This window comes from Chanos chanos, chromosome 4 (genome assembly GCF_902362185.1).
Source record: "Chanos chanos chromosome 4, fChaCha1.1, whole genome shotgun sequence".
Taxonomy (NCBI): Eukaryota; Metazoa; Chordata; class Actinopteri; order Gonorynchiformes; family Chanidae; genus Chanos; species Chanos chanos.
In genome coordinates, this window is record NC_044498.1 from 31266036 (window position 1) to 31281846 (window position 15811).

The window sequence follows — 15811 nt, forward strand, 5'->3', positions numbered from 1 at the left end:
TACCTCCAGCACAGTCGAGCCACTGTTGTCTACCCCTGTCCTGTCAAACCGCGTCCATAACAGAGGCTGAAGCAGGCCAGGGGGCTGCTGGGTTTGGTGCCAGGGAGTGGCAGGCTGGGGGTGCCTGGCTTGGGAGAGAGTGATGGGGAGGACGGGGGGGTGTCTGAAGTGATGTTTAGTTATTAGAAAGTGAGTAAGGCAGAGGGTGAGGTGGGAAAGATACCATATGCGGTGCAGGGGCTGCGTCAGAGGACACGCAGAGCTAGTGCAAACTGACGGCCGGCCACACTGGGGAAGACGCGGGAAAACACAGCTACGCTAACACACCAGCAGAACCATCTCAGGGGACAGCTGGCCGCCTGATTACCTCATCAAAAATAGGCAGCAACATCTCGGCACGTTTCGCTGTTCCTGTGGTCGGGCAATCAGAAATGAAAGGGTGTGAGGGAATTTAAGGCAGAGTAAGATGTAAGATGCGAGCTGAGAGTTTATAAGAGTGTTACAGTGACATGTAGTGGCACTGCTATGGCTGGAAACACACTGGCTTCATGACCGTCTCTGCCTGCTCTCTGAAGCGTGTGTACGATAATTACAGTCAGGCCTGTGCAGAGCAAGTGCCACAACCCAGCCTGTGTGCTGATTAAAGTGGGTGTGTGTGAAGGGGGAGAGAGAGAGTGAGAGGGGGGGGGGGTAGAGGGGGGTGAAGGGGAGGTGTAGAGAGAGAGGAGGGGTTTGTAGGAGTGTAAATGGAATTTCTGCGGCAAACAGCTGGACTGGTTTATTTAAACACAAGCAGGACTGAGAGGGACTGACCCCAGATTGACACAGAGTTGAGGGTGGGGGGTGAGGAGTGGGGAGGGTTGAGGGGTGGGGGTGATGTTAGGGGGGGGGGTCATAGATGGAATTTTATGACTTTGAGTCTGAGATTAGAAAATTAAAATCAAAAAAAGAAAAAGAGCGATGTTCTTATTTATGAATTCTCCCTGAAGGCAGGCCAACATGTGACTGAAGAATGGAATAACTAATTATTGAAGTAAAGGGACGTGTGGCTGAGGATGAAAAGGGGTGTGATGTGTGTGTGTGGGGGGGGGGGGGTGCATGAGGCTGGGGTGAATGGACAGGCCAAAATTATAGTTACACACACACACACTCTTTGGTGATAGCAAGATGGTTAATTAACGCAACTGCTAACTAAGCCCTACTCATGTGAGATAAATATGAAATGGGCTATAATTTGTAAAAGAAGACGTGATGATGAAATCCTTTGTGTTGCGTATGGCAGAAGCCCAGATGTGTGGCATGCAGATTTAGTGCTTTTCCATTTCAGTATGACAGCTATGGATGTTAACGGAAATTTAATATGCATATGGACGTAGCTGAGTGTGTGGAAATGTGATTGAGTGATGTTGTTTGGGTGTCTGTCATCCTCTGTATGCCCCTCTGTTTTCAGGTTAGATTCGAGAGAGAAATGGGGAGTGAGAGAGAGAGAGTGAGTGAGAGATAGCTGAAGAAAAGGGAGAACTTCATATGCATTTAGATAGACATACTGAATGCTAACCTTTTCTATCTCCAACCCGGATCTTTCCAGCAGTGGTTATTAAATTATTCCCTAATTGGTCACGCAACAAAGGCAGCTGATGAAAAAGACAATTTCTTGGTTTTAATTGGCCATTTCACGTGCTGTTTGTGGTACACCTGTGTGTGTGTAATGAGAACGGGATATTAGCCGGGGCCCGGCAGACGCGCCTCTAATCAGTTCCACCCTTCCTTCGAAGAAGGCTGAGAGAGTAAGAGGAATGGATAAAGTGTAGGAAGGAGCACACACTAATGGAAACAGAGAGGGGGAGATTAAGAGAGAAAGAGACAGAGAGAGAGAGAGAGAGAGAGAGAGAGAGGGGGAGAGAGAGAGGGACAAGAGGGAAGAGAGAGAGGGAGAGGGAAAGAGAAAGATTAAGAGAGTGAGCAAGAGAGGGAGAGAGAGAGAGAGTGAGAGAGAGAGAGAGAGAGAGAAAGAAAGACAGAAGCGCTTTTTCGAGCCTCATTTGGCTTCTAAGTGGCTTTAATTCAATCATTTTTAAAGCTTAAGTTTCTCTCTCACTCTTCTCTTCTCCTTACTTATAGAGCTGCCACCGGTGGCGTTTGGCGCTAAAATAGCCCCCCATTGTGTGAAGTCAGGGGCCAAATAGCTGCTTTCTTTGTGTGGCAATGGGAAGCAGAAACCAAACAGGCCATAAATGTGGCCCTATAGCGGCGAGGGGTCGTCCAGAGGTGAACTTTCCCTCCTAATGGAGGACACAGCTTTAGCTCTCTGCCTCCTTTTTTTGATTGTCTTCTTAACCGTCCGCTTGGCTCGCAGAACAGAGCACGGTCATTCTTTCTCTTTACTCACTTCACTCCTACATCCCTCCCTCTCTCTCTCCCTCCCTCCCTCCCTCCCTCTCTCTCTCACTCTCTCTTGCCCCCCCTCGTCCTCCTGCCTGGTATTGTTCAGCACTTGTCTTTTGTTCCAGTCTTCGGTGCATCTGGCCTTAGATATGGTGTGGACCGGGAAAGGAAGCATAAGATACAGATTTTTAAAGAACAGTGGAGGCCAAGTTGTTTCCACAATTTAAAAAAAAAAAAATAAAAGAGGGAGAGGAAAGAAAAAAAAAGACAGAGGGAGAGGAAAATCCAAACGGCAGAGGTCAGCAGATAGACAACACTGACCCTCCTCTGACCCCAGGCGGAGATGGGGGCTAGAGAAGGAGAGAGCAATAAAAAGAATGCTTTGCCCAAGACTCCCCCTGCACTCAGGGCTGGCGGTGATAAAACTCCAGACATTCCCTCATTCAATGGTGCACTGCCATGTCGGTGCAGGCTTCTTCCTCCTGCTCTCTCTCTCTCTCTCTCTCTCTCTCCGCGAGTCTATAAGGTGACGCATGACGGCAGAGAATGATGGCAGAGATAAGCCTGTAGAAAAGGAAGGCTAAAAGTGTGTAAGCAGAGAGTGGAGTACTAAATTTAGATTCACAATTAGGAAAACCCAGTTGATGCCCACATGAACATGTCTTTGGAGTAGCTTCAATTTTTTTTCCTCCCTCCCTCTCTCTCTCTCTCTCTCTCTCTCTCTCTCGCCAAGTTTTTTTGCAGGCTGAAAGGGGTAGCATGGCTATTGTTTCCTTAAAAGTCTACTAATTCCCCCCTCAAAGGATGAAATGGAAGTGCCCAACTGTGGTCACAGCAGGAGGGCATAAATCAAGTTGGAACCCCTGAGCTTGCTCTCCTGCAGGTCACAGGGGTCACGGGGTCATTTCAGAGGGGTTTAGGCTGAGTTGTGTTCATGGAGTGGCAGGGGTGGGGGTTGGATGGTGGGTGGGGTGGGGGGTCAGAAGCTACATATGCCAAATATGTTTTTCCATGAATGTACGCAAATGCGGAAATGTGAGACAGAGAAATTGGTTCTGCACTAAGTAGCCCAATGACACAATCACACACTCCTAGGAAAAAAACAACAACAAAAAAACAACAAAAAAACAGCTTCTTTTATTTCTCTCAGCACACACTTCCCACACAGATTCAGTTGTGCTGCAGACACCAATTGTGTTAAAAAGTTAAGAACTGGTACATGAAGCAGTACTGTGTGTGTCAAACACACAGAAGAAAAAAGAATTTCATTTTGTGAGTTCACAAGGTGTACTTCTGTTTGCTCTAGTCTAATGGTGTATGTTTAAGCCATGCAAGTTTGTACAAGTCAAGAGCTTTGTGAGTTAAGGATACCGTTTCCTGATTTCATGATGACACTCCCTGGTCTTGTATCAAGAAGTTTAAAAAGAACAGAGAGAGAGAGAGAGAGAGAGAGAGTGGAATCCATCCTTTCTCACCCTCCTTGCGAGCTGTCAGGTTTGGTCTGGACAGTGTTCCAGCAAGATTTGGTAGTGTGTTTGGAGGAGTCAGAGAGACACACTAAACAGAGCAGATTTTCCACCAATCAAACTGCACCATTTCAAATACACCACTTTCCAGATTAAAAAAAAGGATAAAAAAATAGGACAGAAACTAACCCGTGTGTTGTTGTTCTCTTTTCTCTAATGTCTCTAACAGGTTCATTAATGCGAGAAGGAGAATAGTGCAGCCCATGATCGACCAGTCCAACCGAGCAGGCAAGTCTCCCGTAGTAACTGTATTCAAGTCTCGCAGGCGAAAGGCCTCGTCAAGCCATGCACCCCAAGGTCCTGCTGCCGGTAAATAATGCTGCCAAGCCTGGATGCAGGGAGTGATTCACCACTTAACTCCTCCGGATTAACCCCAAACACTAATCACTCTGACTTGGGCCTGATATAATCAATTAAAAAAAAGAGAGAGAAAGACAGAAACGAATGTATAGAGATGTATGTAGAGAATTAAATGATTGAAAGCATAACTACATTTTTTATGGGCTCTAAAACTCTCATGGTGTCCATTTTTCTGGTCTAAAATCAGAAGTAAACAACAACAACAACAACAAAACAAACCCCAAAACATTTGGAAGCTAAAAGCAGGCATCTAAACATGCTGCAACGTCTTAATCTATGTCCATCTTGTTTTTTGGGGTGAATTTGTTTTGCCTCCCTCCTCTTCCTCTTCCACCTTCTGCTCCTCCTCCTTGGCTCCTGTCTGCGGGGAGCAGTCCCCTGGTGCATGGCTTGCGTGGACTGCTGTAAAGATTATTACCTGTAATGAGGTTCAAAGGTCAGGGTTGCGTTAGGGACTCTGTAAAGTTCAAAGACATTCACTGGGCTTGAACTGTTGTTTTTGTCTGAATGTGCCCCCCCCTTCATATACCCCAAGGTAAGTGCATTTCTCTCCATTCATGAGGAAAGGGGGGGTCTTATTTCTGCCTATTGCTACTTTTTATTGAATGTTTTTGTTATGTTGTTTTTCACCCAATATGCAGTAAACATTCCTCGTTTTTTTGGACAGTGTTATCCATGTTCTGTCAGTTCACTGTATCTCCAAAGATCTATTAAACAATGAATATTATTTGAAGCGTGACAGGCAGTTTTGTTGCTATATGTCACATAGTGAAATTGGGCTACAAGACGATCAGGCTATGTGCACATTAGCAGATGATGTTTCTCCAGTGATTGAAACTTAATTAAAAGAACTAATTGACCACTGTCCCGTGCCCTGCCCCTCCTTCTCCCTCCGTCCCCCTCCACCCTTCTCTAGTAAGTCAAGGAGCTCCATACACCCCAGATGGTCAGCCGATGGGGGGGTTCGTGATGGACGGCCAGCAGCACATGGGAATCAGACCACCTGGTAAGATCTTGGCGTGTCTACATCTTTTTCCCTACTGTACTCCACCTTCCCACAAACCCACAGCACGCTCACCTCACTGGGCCCGGCCACAATAATAACACACACTCACAATGTAGCGCAGGTTCAGTCCGTCACACCAAACCCGCTCTTCTCTCTCTCTCTCTCTTTCTCTCACTCCCCAGTCTATCTCTTTCCCACCTCCTACTCCCAGAAAAGCTTAGTTCTTTTTCCTAGAACGGCTTCTCCTCCCCTGTCCCTAAGCCTCCTCCACCTTGTGTGCCTGCTCACTGCCTCTGGCTTTAATCCCTCCCCTGTGTTAGTGAGGCTGGGGGGGGGGGGCTGCCAGAAGGCGCAGTTTACTTTCAACTCCACGCACTCATCTCCTCTTTCAACTCCACACACTCATCTTCTCTTTCAACTCCATACACTCATCTTCTCTTTCAACTCCACACACTCATCTTCTCTTTCAACTCCATACACTCATCTTCTCTTTCAACTCCACACACTCATCTTCTCTTTCAACTCCACACACTCATCTTCTCTTTCAACTCCACACACTCATCTTCTCTTTCAACTCCACACACTCATCTTCTCTTTCAACTCCACACACTGATCTCCTCTTTCAACTCCATACACTGATCTCCTCTTCCACTCGCTTGTTTTGTGCCTGTTTGTACTTCCTTTTTCCTGTTTCCCTCTGCAAACATGGGCTTGTCCCTCTGATTCTCGTCCTCTGTTCTAATAATCCTGGCCTTTCGTTTTTCTTTTTTTTTCTCATTATCCTCTGGCGTTCTTTTTCCATGTTTTTCTCCTTCCAGGGCCTATGAGTGGGATGGGCATGAATATGGGAATGGAGGGACAATGGCACTACATGTAACCTTCTTCTAGTTAACCAATCGCAAAGAAAAGGGGGAAGTAAGTACAAAAAAAAGGGTCACACAATTTGTGTCATCAAGCTTCTGCTTAAGTGGGGTTACAGTCTTATTGTTCTTTTTATTTTATTTTCTCTGCTACAAGGGTTCATCTTGTTGGTTCTCTATTCATTGACGAAATGCTTGTTTTTTCGTAACCTGAGAAATCTGTCCACTAAAATCTCTCTGATAATCTGCCTCTCTGGTGTTAAGAGTTGCTTTTGGACTGTGTGTCTGTGTTTTGCTGTCTCTGTCTTTCACGCCCCAACATTTATTGGTCACATGAATCAACAGTACATATAGTCATGTCGGCGGGAAAAGCATAGCTGAGTGTGGGTAGGAGAGAGAGAGAGAGAGATGGGGAGGGTGAGAAGAGAGGGGAGGGTACAGAAGCGAAAAGAGAGAGAGAGAGAGAGAGAGAGAGAGAGAGAGAGAGTAGAAGGAAAAGGCGAATGCTAAGCGGAGGTTTGTTTTGAAGGAGTCGGGGGGGGGGGGGGGGGTGTTGAGGTTGGGCTTTTGGGTGGAGGGGGGCGGGGGCTGGGTTGGTGGGATGTTACCATAGCAACAGACTGATTGGCAAAATGTAAGCAGTCTGCAGCAGCAGCAGCAACAGCAGCACAAGGAGAAGAAAGTGCATGTCCCCAAAGTGTCATAAATCCGTCTGTGTGCGGTTGATGCATGACTGACGTTAATAGACTAACCTGCAAGGCAACGTAGAGAGAGAGAGGGGGAGAGAGAGAGTCCCTCTCTCTGTCCACCACTGGCAGAAGTGAAAACCCACACCCAGATAAATACCCAAAGAATTTCAGCACAGCAGCAACACTGACTGTTTAGATGAAGCCAGTGGTATCGATCGTGACTGTTTTTTTTTCTTTCTTTCTTTTTTTTTTGTTTGTCTGCGTGTCCTAATAGGATCACTTATGGCATAGGGGAGGGGAAATGAAGGAGCAGAAAATGGAGGTGCACACAGCAGGATGCATAGCTTAACCCAGCCTAATTGACTATATCCAAATTAAATATGCCGTCAGCAGCAGTGTGACCAATGGATTTGACTTATTCGGTATACAAAAATAGAGATGATTAAAGCAGTCATGCACACAACACTGGGCTGTTCTCTCTCCAGCGCTCACTCACACTCTTATGTGTGGAGACTGTCCAGAGCCTAAAGGAACACATCTCCCTTTCAAAATGCCACATCCATCTTTTACCTATCTGCATGTGGGTTTTTTTCTTTCTTTCTGTATGTGTACCTCAACGCTAACGACTTTTTTTCTTTTCTTTTTTTTTTTCGCTCTGTACATCCAAACGGCCTCGTTCCAACAGCTGCCTTAGTTCCCAGAAGACAGGAGAGAGCCCTGCCTTAAACAGGCCCAATTTGCTTGCAGAATTCTGTAATTGGGCCGCGTGTAGAATCTCAGATGAGATGAGAGTTTTGGGGGGGGGGGGCAAAAAGCAGGGGGAGAGAGAGAGAGACAGAGAGGGAGAGAGAGAGAGGGAGAGAGGGAGAGAAAGAAAGAAGAAGCAGAGGGTGACAGAAATATGTCGCTGTGGTAAAGAATGCTTGGTCTTTATGGCTTCATCACTGAAATGTCTTAGCTCGTCTAATTTAAATATTGTTACTTTAGTTTCTAGGTCAATTAAATGTAAGTGATGTGTTTTATTCTTCATGACCAATTAAATTAATAGGTTATTACAAAAAAAACGTTATCTTATTTGATTAAGAGACCAAGAGTTCATTATATTTTATAAGCAATTTTCATTAGTTGGGGAATATTCCTTTAGGCAAGATTAAGTGGTTATTTGCTGGGGAGTCCCAAGACCTGGAATGAAGGTGTTTCAAGCAGTCACACTGCAATGTTACTTACAACCAAAGCCAATTAAACCTACTTAGCAAGAGCGTTATGCTTTCCACCCGTGACGATTCTAGAGCTTATAGCTTGTGGAAACAATACACCTGTCACAGGCGATAAAGTCCAGCAAGTGAGGCAGAAGACGGAGGGCCTTCAGCAGCTCGAGTAATGATGGAGCTACAACTGCCATTCTTCCTGCTCCCTCAACAGAATTAACCAAGGGTGGCCGAAAATCTGTAATTTTTTATTTCCTAGACAATAGTGATCACAGAGAGAATTAATTATAAGCATATAGACAAAAATGTGCACCCCTCCACCCCCACCCCAGCCAGCCAGCCCCTGTCCTTTTCTCTCTGAAATGCGGCTGGTATGCTTTGCTGAGCTTGTATGGTTATCCAGGCTCCGCTGGAGATCCCTTTGTTTGAGAATTCATTCCCTCCAATTATTAAGCACAAGTTTGTTAACCTTTTTGTGGGGTCAAGATCCCTCTTTTTTTGTGAGGTTGAACTTTTACTTTTAAGTAACAGAAAAAAAGCCCCAAAGCCTTTAGGGATTTGGACCTGGTATTGTCTCTGCAAATATCCCCTGTTGATTTGCTCCCATGGTACAACTGAAAATAGACAGGCGAAGAACTCAATGTATTGATTGTTTTATTAAGGGAAAAACTTATTAGCAATCCATGTCAGTTTGCAGGAAATGGATTTTTTTTCTCTCTCTCTTTTTAAACACAGCATTTAAAAGAAAAAAAAACGACTGAACATTCAAAGACATAAATGTTGTTAAGATTGATGAGTTCTAAAGAAGTGTTAGGTATTAATTCTCAGCGTCGCTGTTTTACTGATCGTGTTCAGTTTCATAGGACTGTGTTGAGCAGGGGTTCTTGTCAGAGAACTGGGAGTCAATGAAGCTGTGAGTGAGATACTCTATTGTTTGTGGCTTCCTGCTTTGTGTTCATGCTCTCACTGACTTAATGGTATTTGTGCTTGTGGCACATGCATGGAGGCAGGTGAGCACTCTCAAGTGTCGGGCCTTTGGAGATTTTCACCTTTCTTCTTTAATTTGAACACAATGCTGATGTTTCTCTGTGGGAGTTTGAGAGGGGGACAGACACAGTCCTTTGGCTATTGTGTTTAAAAGAGCAATAAGTGCAGAGAGGGCAGGGGGGCAGGGGGTGGCATGGTTAGCTCACTGTACAATGATTTACCTTATTTCATTTGTCTTTGTCATGGGCTCCACTATCAAAACCTTGACATGTGAAGGTTTGGCTTGGTTTTCTGCACACATAGCAATGTGTTTATGGTTTTAGGCATGCATCTCAGATATGAATTAATGCCCACAAACAACATTCAAACCATTACCTAACTAAAGTTGACCGTCTTTTTCTTCTGTCTTTAAACTGTCTCTTCATGCTGTGTTACCAGTCAACCAATCAGCAGTCTCTTTCCACTGTCCAAGTTTTTGCAGAATTTAAAAACCATCCTCCAATTGTCATGTTTATTATGTGCCGTGTGTTGGGTGGCGGGGTTACCAAATCGATAACCAAATTAAAAAATGGCACATTTGTCTATCTATAGTATTAACATGAGGTTACCAAATTAATAATCAAATTAAAAAATGGCATATCTGTCTGTCTGTAGTATTAAGATGAGTTACCAAATTAAGCTAAGTGAGAATTACGTATCGACCTTTGAGTTGACCTTAGTGAAGGGCATTCCTCTGATTGGCTGAGCTGTGTGGATTATGACTCTATTGGATAACAGTGTCTGTGAGGACACGACGACTGGACCAGGCTGTGACACAGTGTCATGCCCAGGTCCTCACAAAACAATAATACTTTATCTGAACACCAGTCAGTCTTTCCATTCACTCATCACAAAGGCATGAATGAGCCCTCTCAGCATTATTTTTTACTAGTCTGCAACGCAAAACTGAATTTATATAGTCCTGTGATGATAAATCAACAGGGAAGCTATGTGAAAATGTCTCAAGAGAGTTTCATGTAATAACAAGAATACCAAAAAGTTAAAGAGCATGGCTTTCTTTTGAACTGTGTTGAAATGCTTTTGTACTTTAGAAATGTAAAAGTGACATATATTAAAAAACAACAACAACCAACCAACCAGACAAACAAACAATAACATAAAGTGAACATCGCTATGTAACTGAAATTTACCAAAACATCCAGAAGTAGTGTTTGTTTGATGTTTTTATTTATTTATGTATTTTTAGCGGTCTGACTCACGGCATTTTTGTCCGCAGGGCTGCAGGGTATGCCGCAGGATTACCTGCCTCACAGCAGCCCAGTGGGCATGGGCATGGGACAGCCGAGCTACAGTGCCCCTCACATCCCCCCCTCCCCTGCCCAGCTGCGACACGGGCCTCCTATGCGTTCCTACATTCCTGGACACCCTCACCATCCAGCAATGTTAATGCACGGAGGACCTGCCCACCATGCCATGCCCATGTCAGCTTCCAGCCCCCCCATACTCAACCCAGGAGACCCCAGCATGGGCGGACAAGTCATGGACATCCATGCCCGATAATATATATTTTTTTTTTTTTAAAGAAAAAGAGGATTCCTAAACTGATTACAATTGAGAGAAACTAAACTGAGAGACTTTGTTTTGTTTTGGTTTTTTTCCCCCTGGGGCTTAAAAGGGCACTCGTTTCATATTGGCTTTTTTGTTTTTGTTTTTTTTGTTGTTTTTTTTCAGAGACTGAAATGCTCCATTCTTGGCTACAGTTTTGGGGCCAAGAAAGAAGACACTTCAATATGCTGTGGGACACTTTAAAACAGACAGTGCCGTATCCATAGAAACAAACAGAGAAATTACTATATCAGCTCCTTTGGGAGGAAGGTTGACATACTGTATACTGTTGTAAAATTGCATTGGACTCTCGAGAGAACTGGGAATTAAGTATTGTAAATGCTATCGTATTGTTCTGCATATTATGTTGTTTCTAATAGATTTTTTTAAAAAGGATGTGAACTTTTTTTTCTTTCCACACTATGTGTGTGCCATCTCCATAGACTGTTGACCTCCTCCCTCAATCACCTTGCGTTTAAAAAAAAAAAAAAAAAAAAAAAAAAAGATTATGTGAATAAATCAGTAATTCATTGAACTGATCATTTTCCGGGCCTTTCTTTTGATCTGTGAAAGGTTGGCAGGCTGCTGAAGCCATGGGACTGCAGAGACTGGGTGTTGCCCATGACTACGAGCCCTGGTCAGCTGCGACCTCGCTCATGACCTTTGTGTCACCCCTGAGACCTGGATCTCTTTACACCTCTGCTTCATTTCTTCACCAGACTTTTGGTGATACATACATTGTCTATAACAAGTGTAACTACATTGGAATTTATATGGGGAAAAAAATCGCACTAGTTTCATCTTGATATGTTGGTTGTAAGTACCAGAGAAAGCAAGGTGTGTGCATGTGTGTGTGTATGCGTTTGTGTGTGTGTGTCTGTGAGAGAGAGAGAGAGAGAGAGAGAGAGAGAGAGAGAGAGAGAGTCACTATAACCCATCATACTTCCAACTGTCAAATTATTTTTGTAGGGCATCAGTCTAAAACCTTGCTATTCTTTGTTTCAGTATTGGAGAGTTTATGTATACATTGTAAATTAATAAATGTTTGTGTAAAAAGACTGGGAAAAAAAACAAGCTGCACATTTTACACATTACTTCTCTGAGCTTAATCTGACTCCTTGTGGGAAAAAAATATAGATAGACAGATAGATAGATAGACAGATAGATAGATAGATATGTTCAGTAATATCTGATTTTTTTATAGTAATTAGCAGAGAATGTTGAATCCCTTCAGGATTTTTGTCCATCTCTACCATGATCTTGGTCCTTTTTAGTGTGTGTGTGTGTGTGTATTAATGCAGAATATTATATACATATATATATATATATATATATATATATATATATATATATATATATATAGTATATATATATAAACACACACACACACACATATATGTGTGTGTGTGTGTGTGTGTGTGTGTGTGTTTGTGTGTGTGTATAAACCTACATGATGTAACTTCCAGTTTTTCCTGTCCTCGTACTTTTCAGTGCAAAAGGCCTAAATGCGTTACAGATCGTAATGAGTAGTTCGCCACGCTGAGGTAAATTCTTTAACATAGGATGTTTTGTTCCGCGGGGATAGGTTCTAATTCACAAAAGTTTTCTCTCTCTCTCTCTCTCTCTCTCTCTCTCTATTTTAAACAAATCAGTGACTGCAGTGACTACCTAGTGACTAGTTTACTTTGAAATCATGTCTGCCGTCCAACAGGTTCTCACTCTACTCCCCCCTCCTTTCCTGGAACTGGATAAAGCGCAACAAATGCGTGTGTTATGTTGGAGTTCTCTTGTACGAGTGACTACGAGAGATGAGGTGGGGGCCACATGAGATGGAAGACGAATAAATGGGGAATTACCCCTCGTTTAGCATTAAAATTCATTTAGATAAAATTGCCACAAACATTTAAATGGAAAGATTAGTTCCCCCTCACGCTTTATTGCACGCGGTCAAAAGCTTCGTCAAGAACGCTTGAAACTCTGCATTATTGAGTCGATTGTTGTCTCTTGTGTTAGCATCCCAGGAGCGAGATGTGGAATACGCTAAGATTTTAGTAAGGAAGTTGACCGTAAAAAAAACTTTTGTCTTCCTTGGAATAACTTTGTCACGTATTTAGCCAGATGCAGAAACGGTCCTTTGATTCGCAAGAGAGGTTCCGTTGTGATTGGGGCTAAGTAAAAGCATATATAAATCAATATCTTAAGCCTTAGACTCAGTACGTAGTTTTCTGTGACCATTGTTTTTAACTGCCTTTCCTTCAGTACACGCTTTGCATTCAGACAGCGTGGTCTTTTGAACACTGGCGACGTTTTAATTACACTACCTCTTTCCATAGCATGGGACTTGAAGCTTCTCAAATTTGAATTCCTCAGCCGCTCGCCATTCGGTGCTCTGGAGACAGACGAAGATAAATCCCATGTTTGACTGCCATCTTTAGGGGATCTGGAAAACTGTCCGTCAGGGGCTATTTATTTAACGCGAGGAAATAGCGCATAACCATCACAAGTCACATTATTTAAAAATAATCTTACGATCTTCGCTGTTTTCTAGAATAATCTGACATATTTGAATATTCGCGTCAAATTCACATGATACAATACAATTCCGGGGGAAACTTCACAAAACACATCCACGGTAATTATCACGAGCGTCTAACTGAACGTGCAACATGTGATATGTTGTAGCCTACTTGTTCATAAATAAAATACAAATAGGAGACTAGCCTTTATTTGTACATCTTCGCTTTTCACTGTTTGCATGCTGTAAACCCAAACAGGCAACCCAATGGAGGGGAAACACGCCGTTTAATCTGTGGCATATCTTTTCACAGCGTAACGTTTACAAGTAACGCTATAGCTGTTTATTTAATTATGATTTGTGCACATTAGTATACAGTGGCTCCTCGAGTATACGGGTTAACACACAACTTGTACGAACTGCAAACTTTCAGAGGAAAAAGAACAAGAGAAAAAAAAAGTTCTATAAGCAGACTACTGAAGTGACCAAACAAGACTGTCTTCCTCCCCCGGTGACTTGCTTGTACTATGCCCTTGCATGTTTTTGTTGTCGTAATCTGCTCTGAACTCAGCTGCATGACTTTTGGTTTAGTCTGAAGAAAAAACGAAAAACAATTCCGCAAAGATCTGTGTGAGTGTTCCAACTATGATACGACGTTGCACAAATAGTGGAACCGTAAACACTGCTCATGTTTAAGGTGGATTAGTATCATTAAATGTGTGTGTGTGTGTGTGTGTGTGTGTGTGTGCGTGCGTGCGTGCGTGCGTGCGTTTGAGAGTGGGAGATTGTTCTTACAGCTTGCAGAACAAGAACTTTGACACGGATCTGACTGGAATATAGTGTCGTTCTGTGGAAATGCTTCGGCGATTCCTTCCATGTGAACTTTAGATTTGTGCCTCTTCAAGCAGAAATGTTCGTATACTCTCTCATTTGACATTTCAGTTGCTAATTTATGTGGCAATATGATTAATTAACTATGGAGTTAACGCGGACATTATAGGAACAACAACAACGATACGCCCAAATTGAAGTACCAACAATAACATTACTGCTACTTCTTTATGGCTACTCTTCTTACCATTCCCAGCGCTCCTGCCACTTCTACAATTACTACCGATGTGCCGTTAACACTGTGTACTGTGGAAATGGGAGTAATAGTAGTACAAATTGTTGTAGTTGTAGCTGTAGTTCAGTATAGTACAGTAAGGCGAAGGAGAAGACAAATAATGAAAAGCAGAAACAAGTTTGGTGTAAGAATTAATGTTGATATTAAGAAGCAGTAATTATGTTTTTACCAGGAAATATGTCCTGATTCTCACTGTCCGGCAGAAAATATACAAAGTTTTCTATTTCAATTTTATTATGGTTATAAAAAATTAAATTGTAAAAGCAGTGGCCAGATATTTAAGGCTATGCTCAAAAGTTCATCCCGAGATGACACATACTAATCCTGTCTCTTAAAACCTTCCCCTGTCTCTTACGTGCTGTTGTTTACTCAAAGTAAATCGTATCTCTGACTACAAAGCCGAGTTAATCATAAAGAAGAGTTTCTCTTATAAAATTCCTAGCGTGTAGAATTTCTGACATGGCTCTGTTGTTTCACCAGTTAAACTTTATTCTCTTCGCACTTTTGCTGAAAAACAGTGTAGAAGGCTACCGACGACAGCGAGGCGGTTATGCTCGCAGACACTTTGTTTCAGTGTACATTCCTAAAATCACATTTGGGTAGAATGGAATCAGTCTAGACGCGCAGTTGTCTGTCATTAACCTATGTATACAACTTTTACTAGGAGATTGGAAAGAGAGGTGGCATTATCAGTGGTAGCCACAGCGAAACGAAATTAGTCTCTGGACTAAAATTCTCTTGGACTAAATGTGGATGGTTGAAAATACATTTGGTCATTAGTGTGTTTTGCAAGAAAAGTTAAATATAGTATAAAGTCGTGTGGCAGCTGGTCCTGAGACAAAAGAGAGAGGACAGAATAGTGTGTAGAGAAGAACAGGATTGTTCAGCAGTGCATCAGGGCCATTTTGGATGTCATCTGTTTCCTTGGTGACTAAACCCAGCCCTCAAAGCCCCTGGGCTCTCAGATTGTTCGAGAGAACCACGCTATTTTCTGCGCTAACATTTATCACTGTCAGCGCATAATGATTTCCCTTGCAGCTCCTTATTGATGTTTGTAATTGCATTATCTCATAAGGAGGATGATCAATGAAACCGAGCTGTGCATTCTGGGGTCACGAGATGCCGGATTGCTGTGTGTCCCTTTAATATAACAAACGCTCATTATCTTTCACACAGCTCTCACAAAGAGTTTCATCTGCTTTGCTCTCGGAGAAAAAAAAATACAATATTTTAATTTGTGTAACCTGGGGCCGCGACGGACAAAACAATAAACGTAAGACGTGGTTGAATAAGAATAATGCGATAATATCTGAAGACGAGATTAACAGTGCTTATTTGGTAAAAATACTGTTGTAGATCATCTAAGTAATTACATTAGTGTAGGCTGGGTGCATGGTGTATGCGTCGTTCTGCTATACTCTGCTTTCAGAAAACAGAAAACTTTTTAAAAGAATTTATGGTAATATCCTTAATTTAGAAGGTTGTATAATGTCAGAACTTGAATATAATGAATCTGTCAGATTTTACCGGCTAGTATGTGATCG

The 15811-nt window shown here is 42.8% G+C and overlaps 1 protein-coding gene across 3 annotated transcripts in view; it reads left to right on the top strand.

Moving 5' to 3' along the window:
- The window catches only part of meis1b (Meis homeobox 1 b), a 64562-nt gene extending 53377 nt beyond the window's left edge, over positions 1–11185 (top strand). The window contains exons 10-13 of one of the 3 annotated variants that reach the window (XM_030771174.1): positions 4081–4139; positions 5188–5277; positions 6096–6192; positions 10298–10375. In XM_030771174.1, coding sequence (XP_030627034.1) covers positions 4081–4139; positions 5188–5277; positions 6096–6154 — 208 coding nt within the window. In that variant the 3' untranslated portion in view covers positions 6155–6192; positions 10298–10375. Of the gene's footprint in view, positions 1–4080; positions 4143–5166; positions 5278–6095; positions 6193–10297 lie in introns of all 3 variants that reach the window. The other 2 variants (XM_030771172.1, XM_030771173.1) reach the window with 2 other exon arrangements.
- The last annotated feature ends 4626 nt before the right edge of the window (positions 11186–15811 follow it).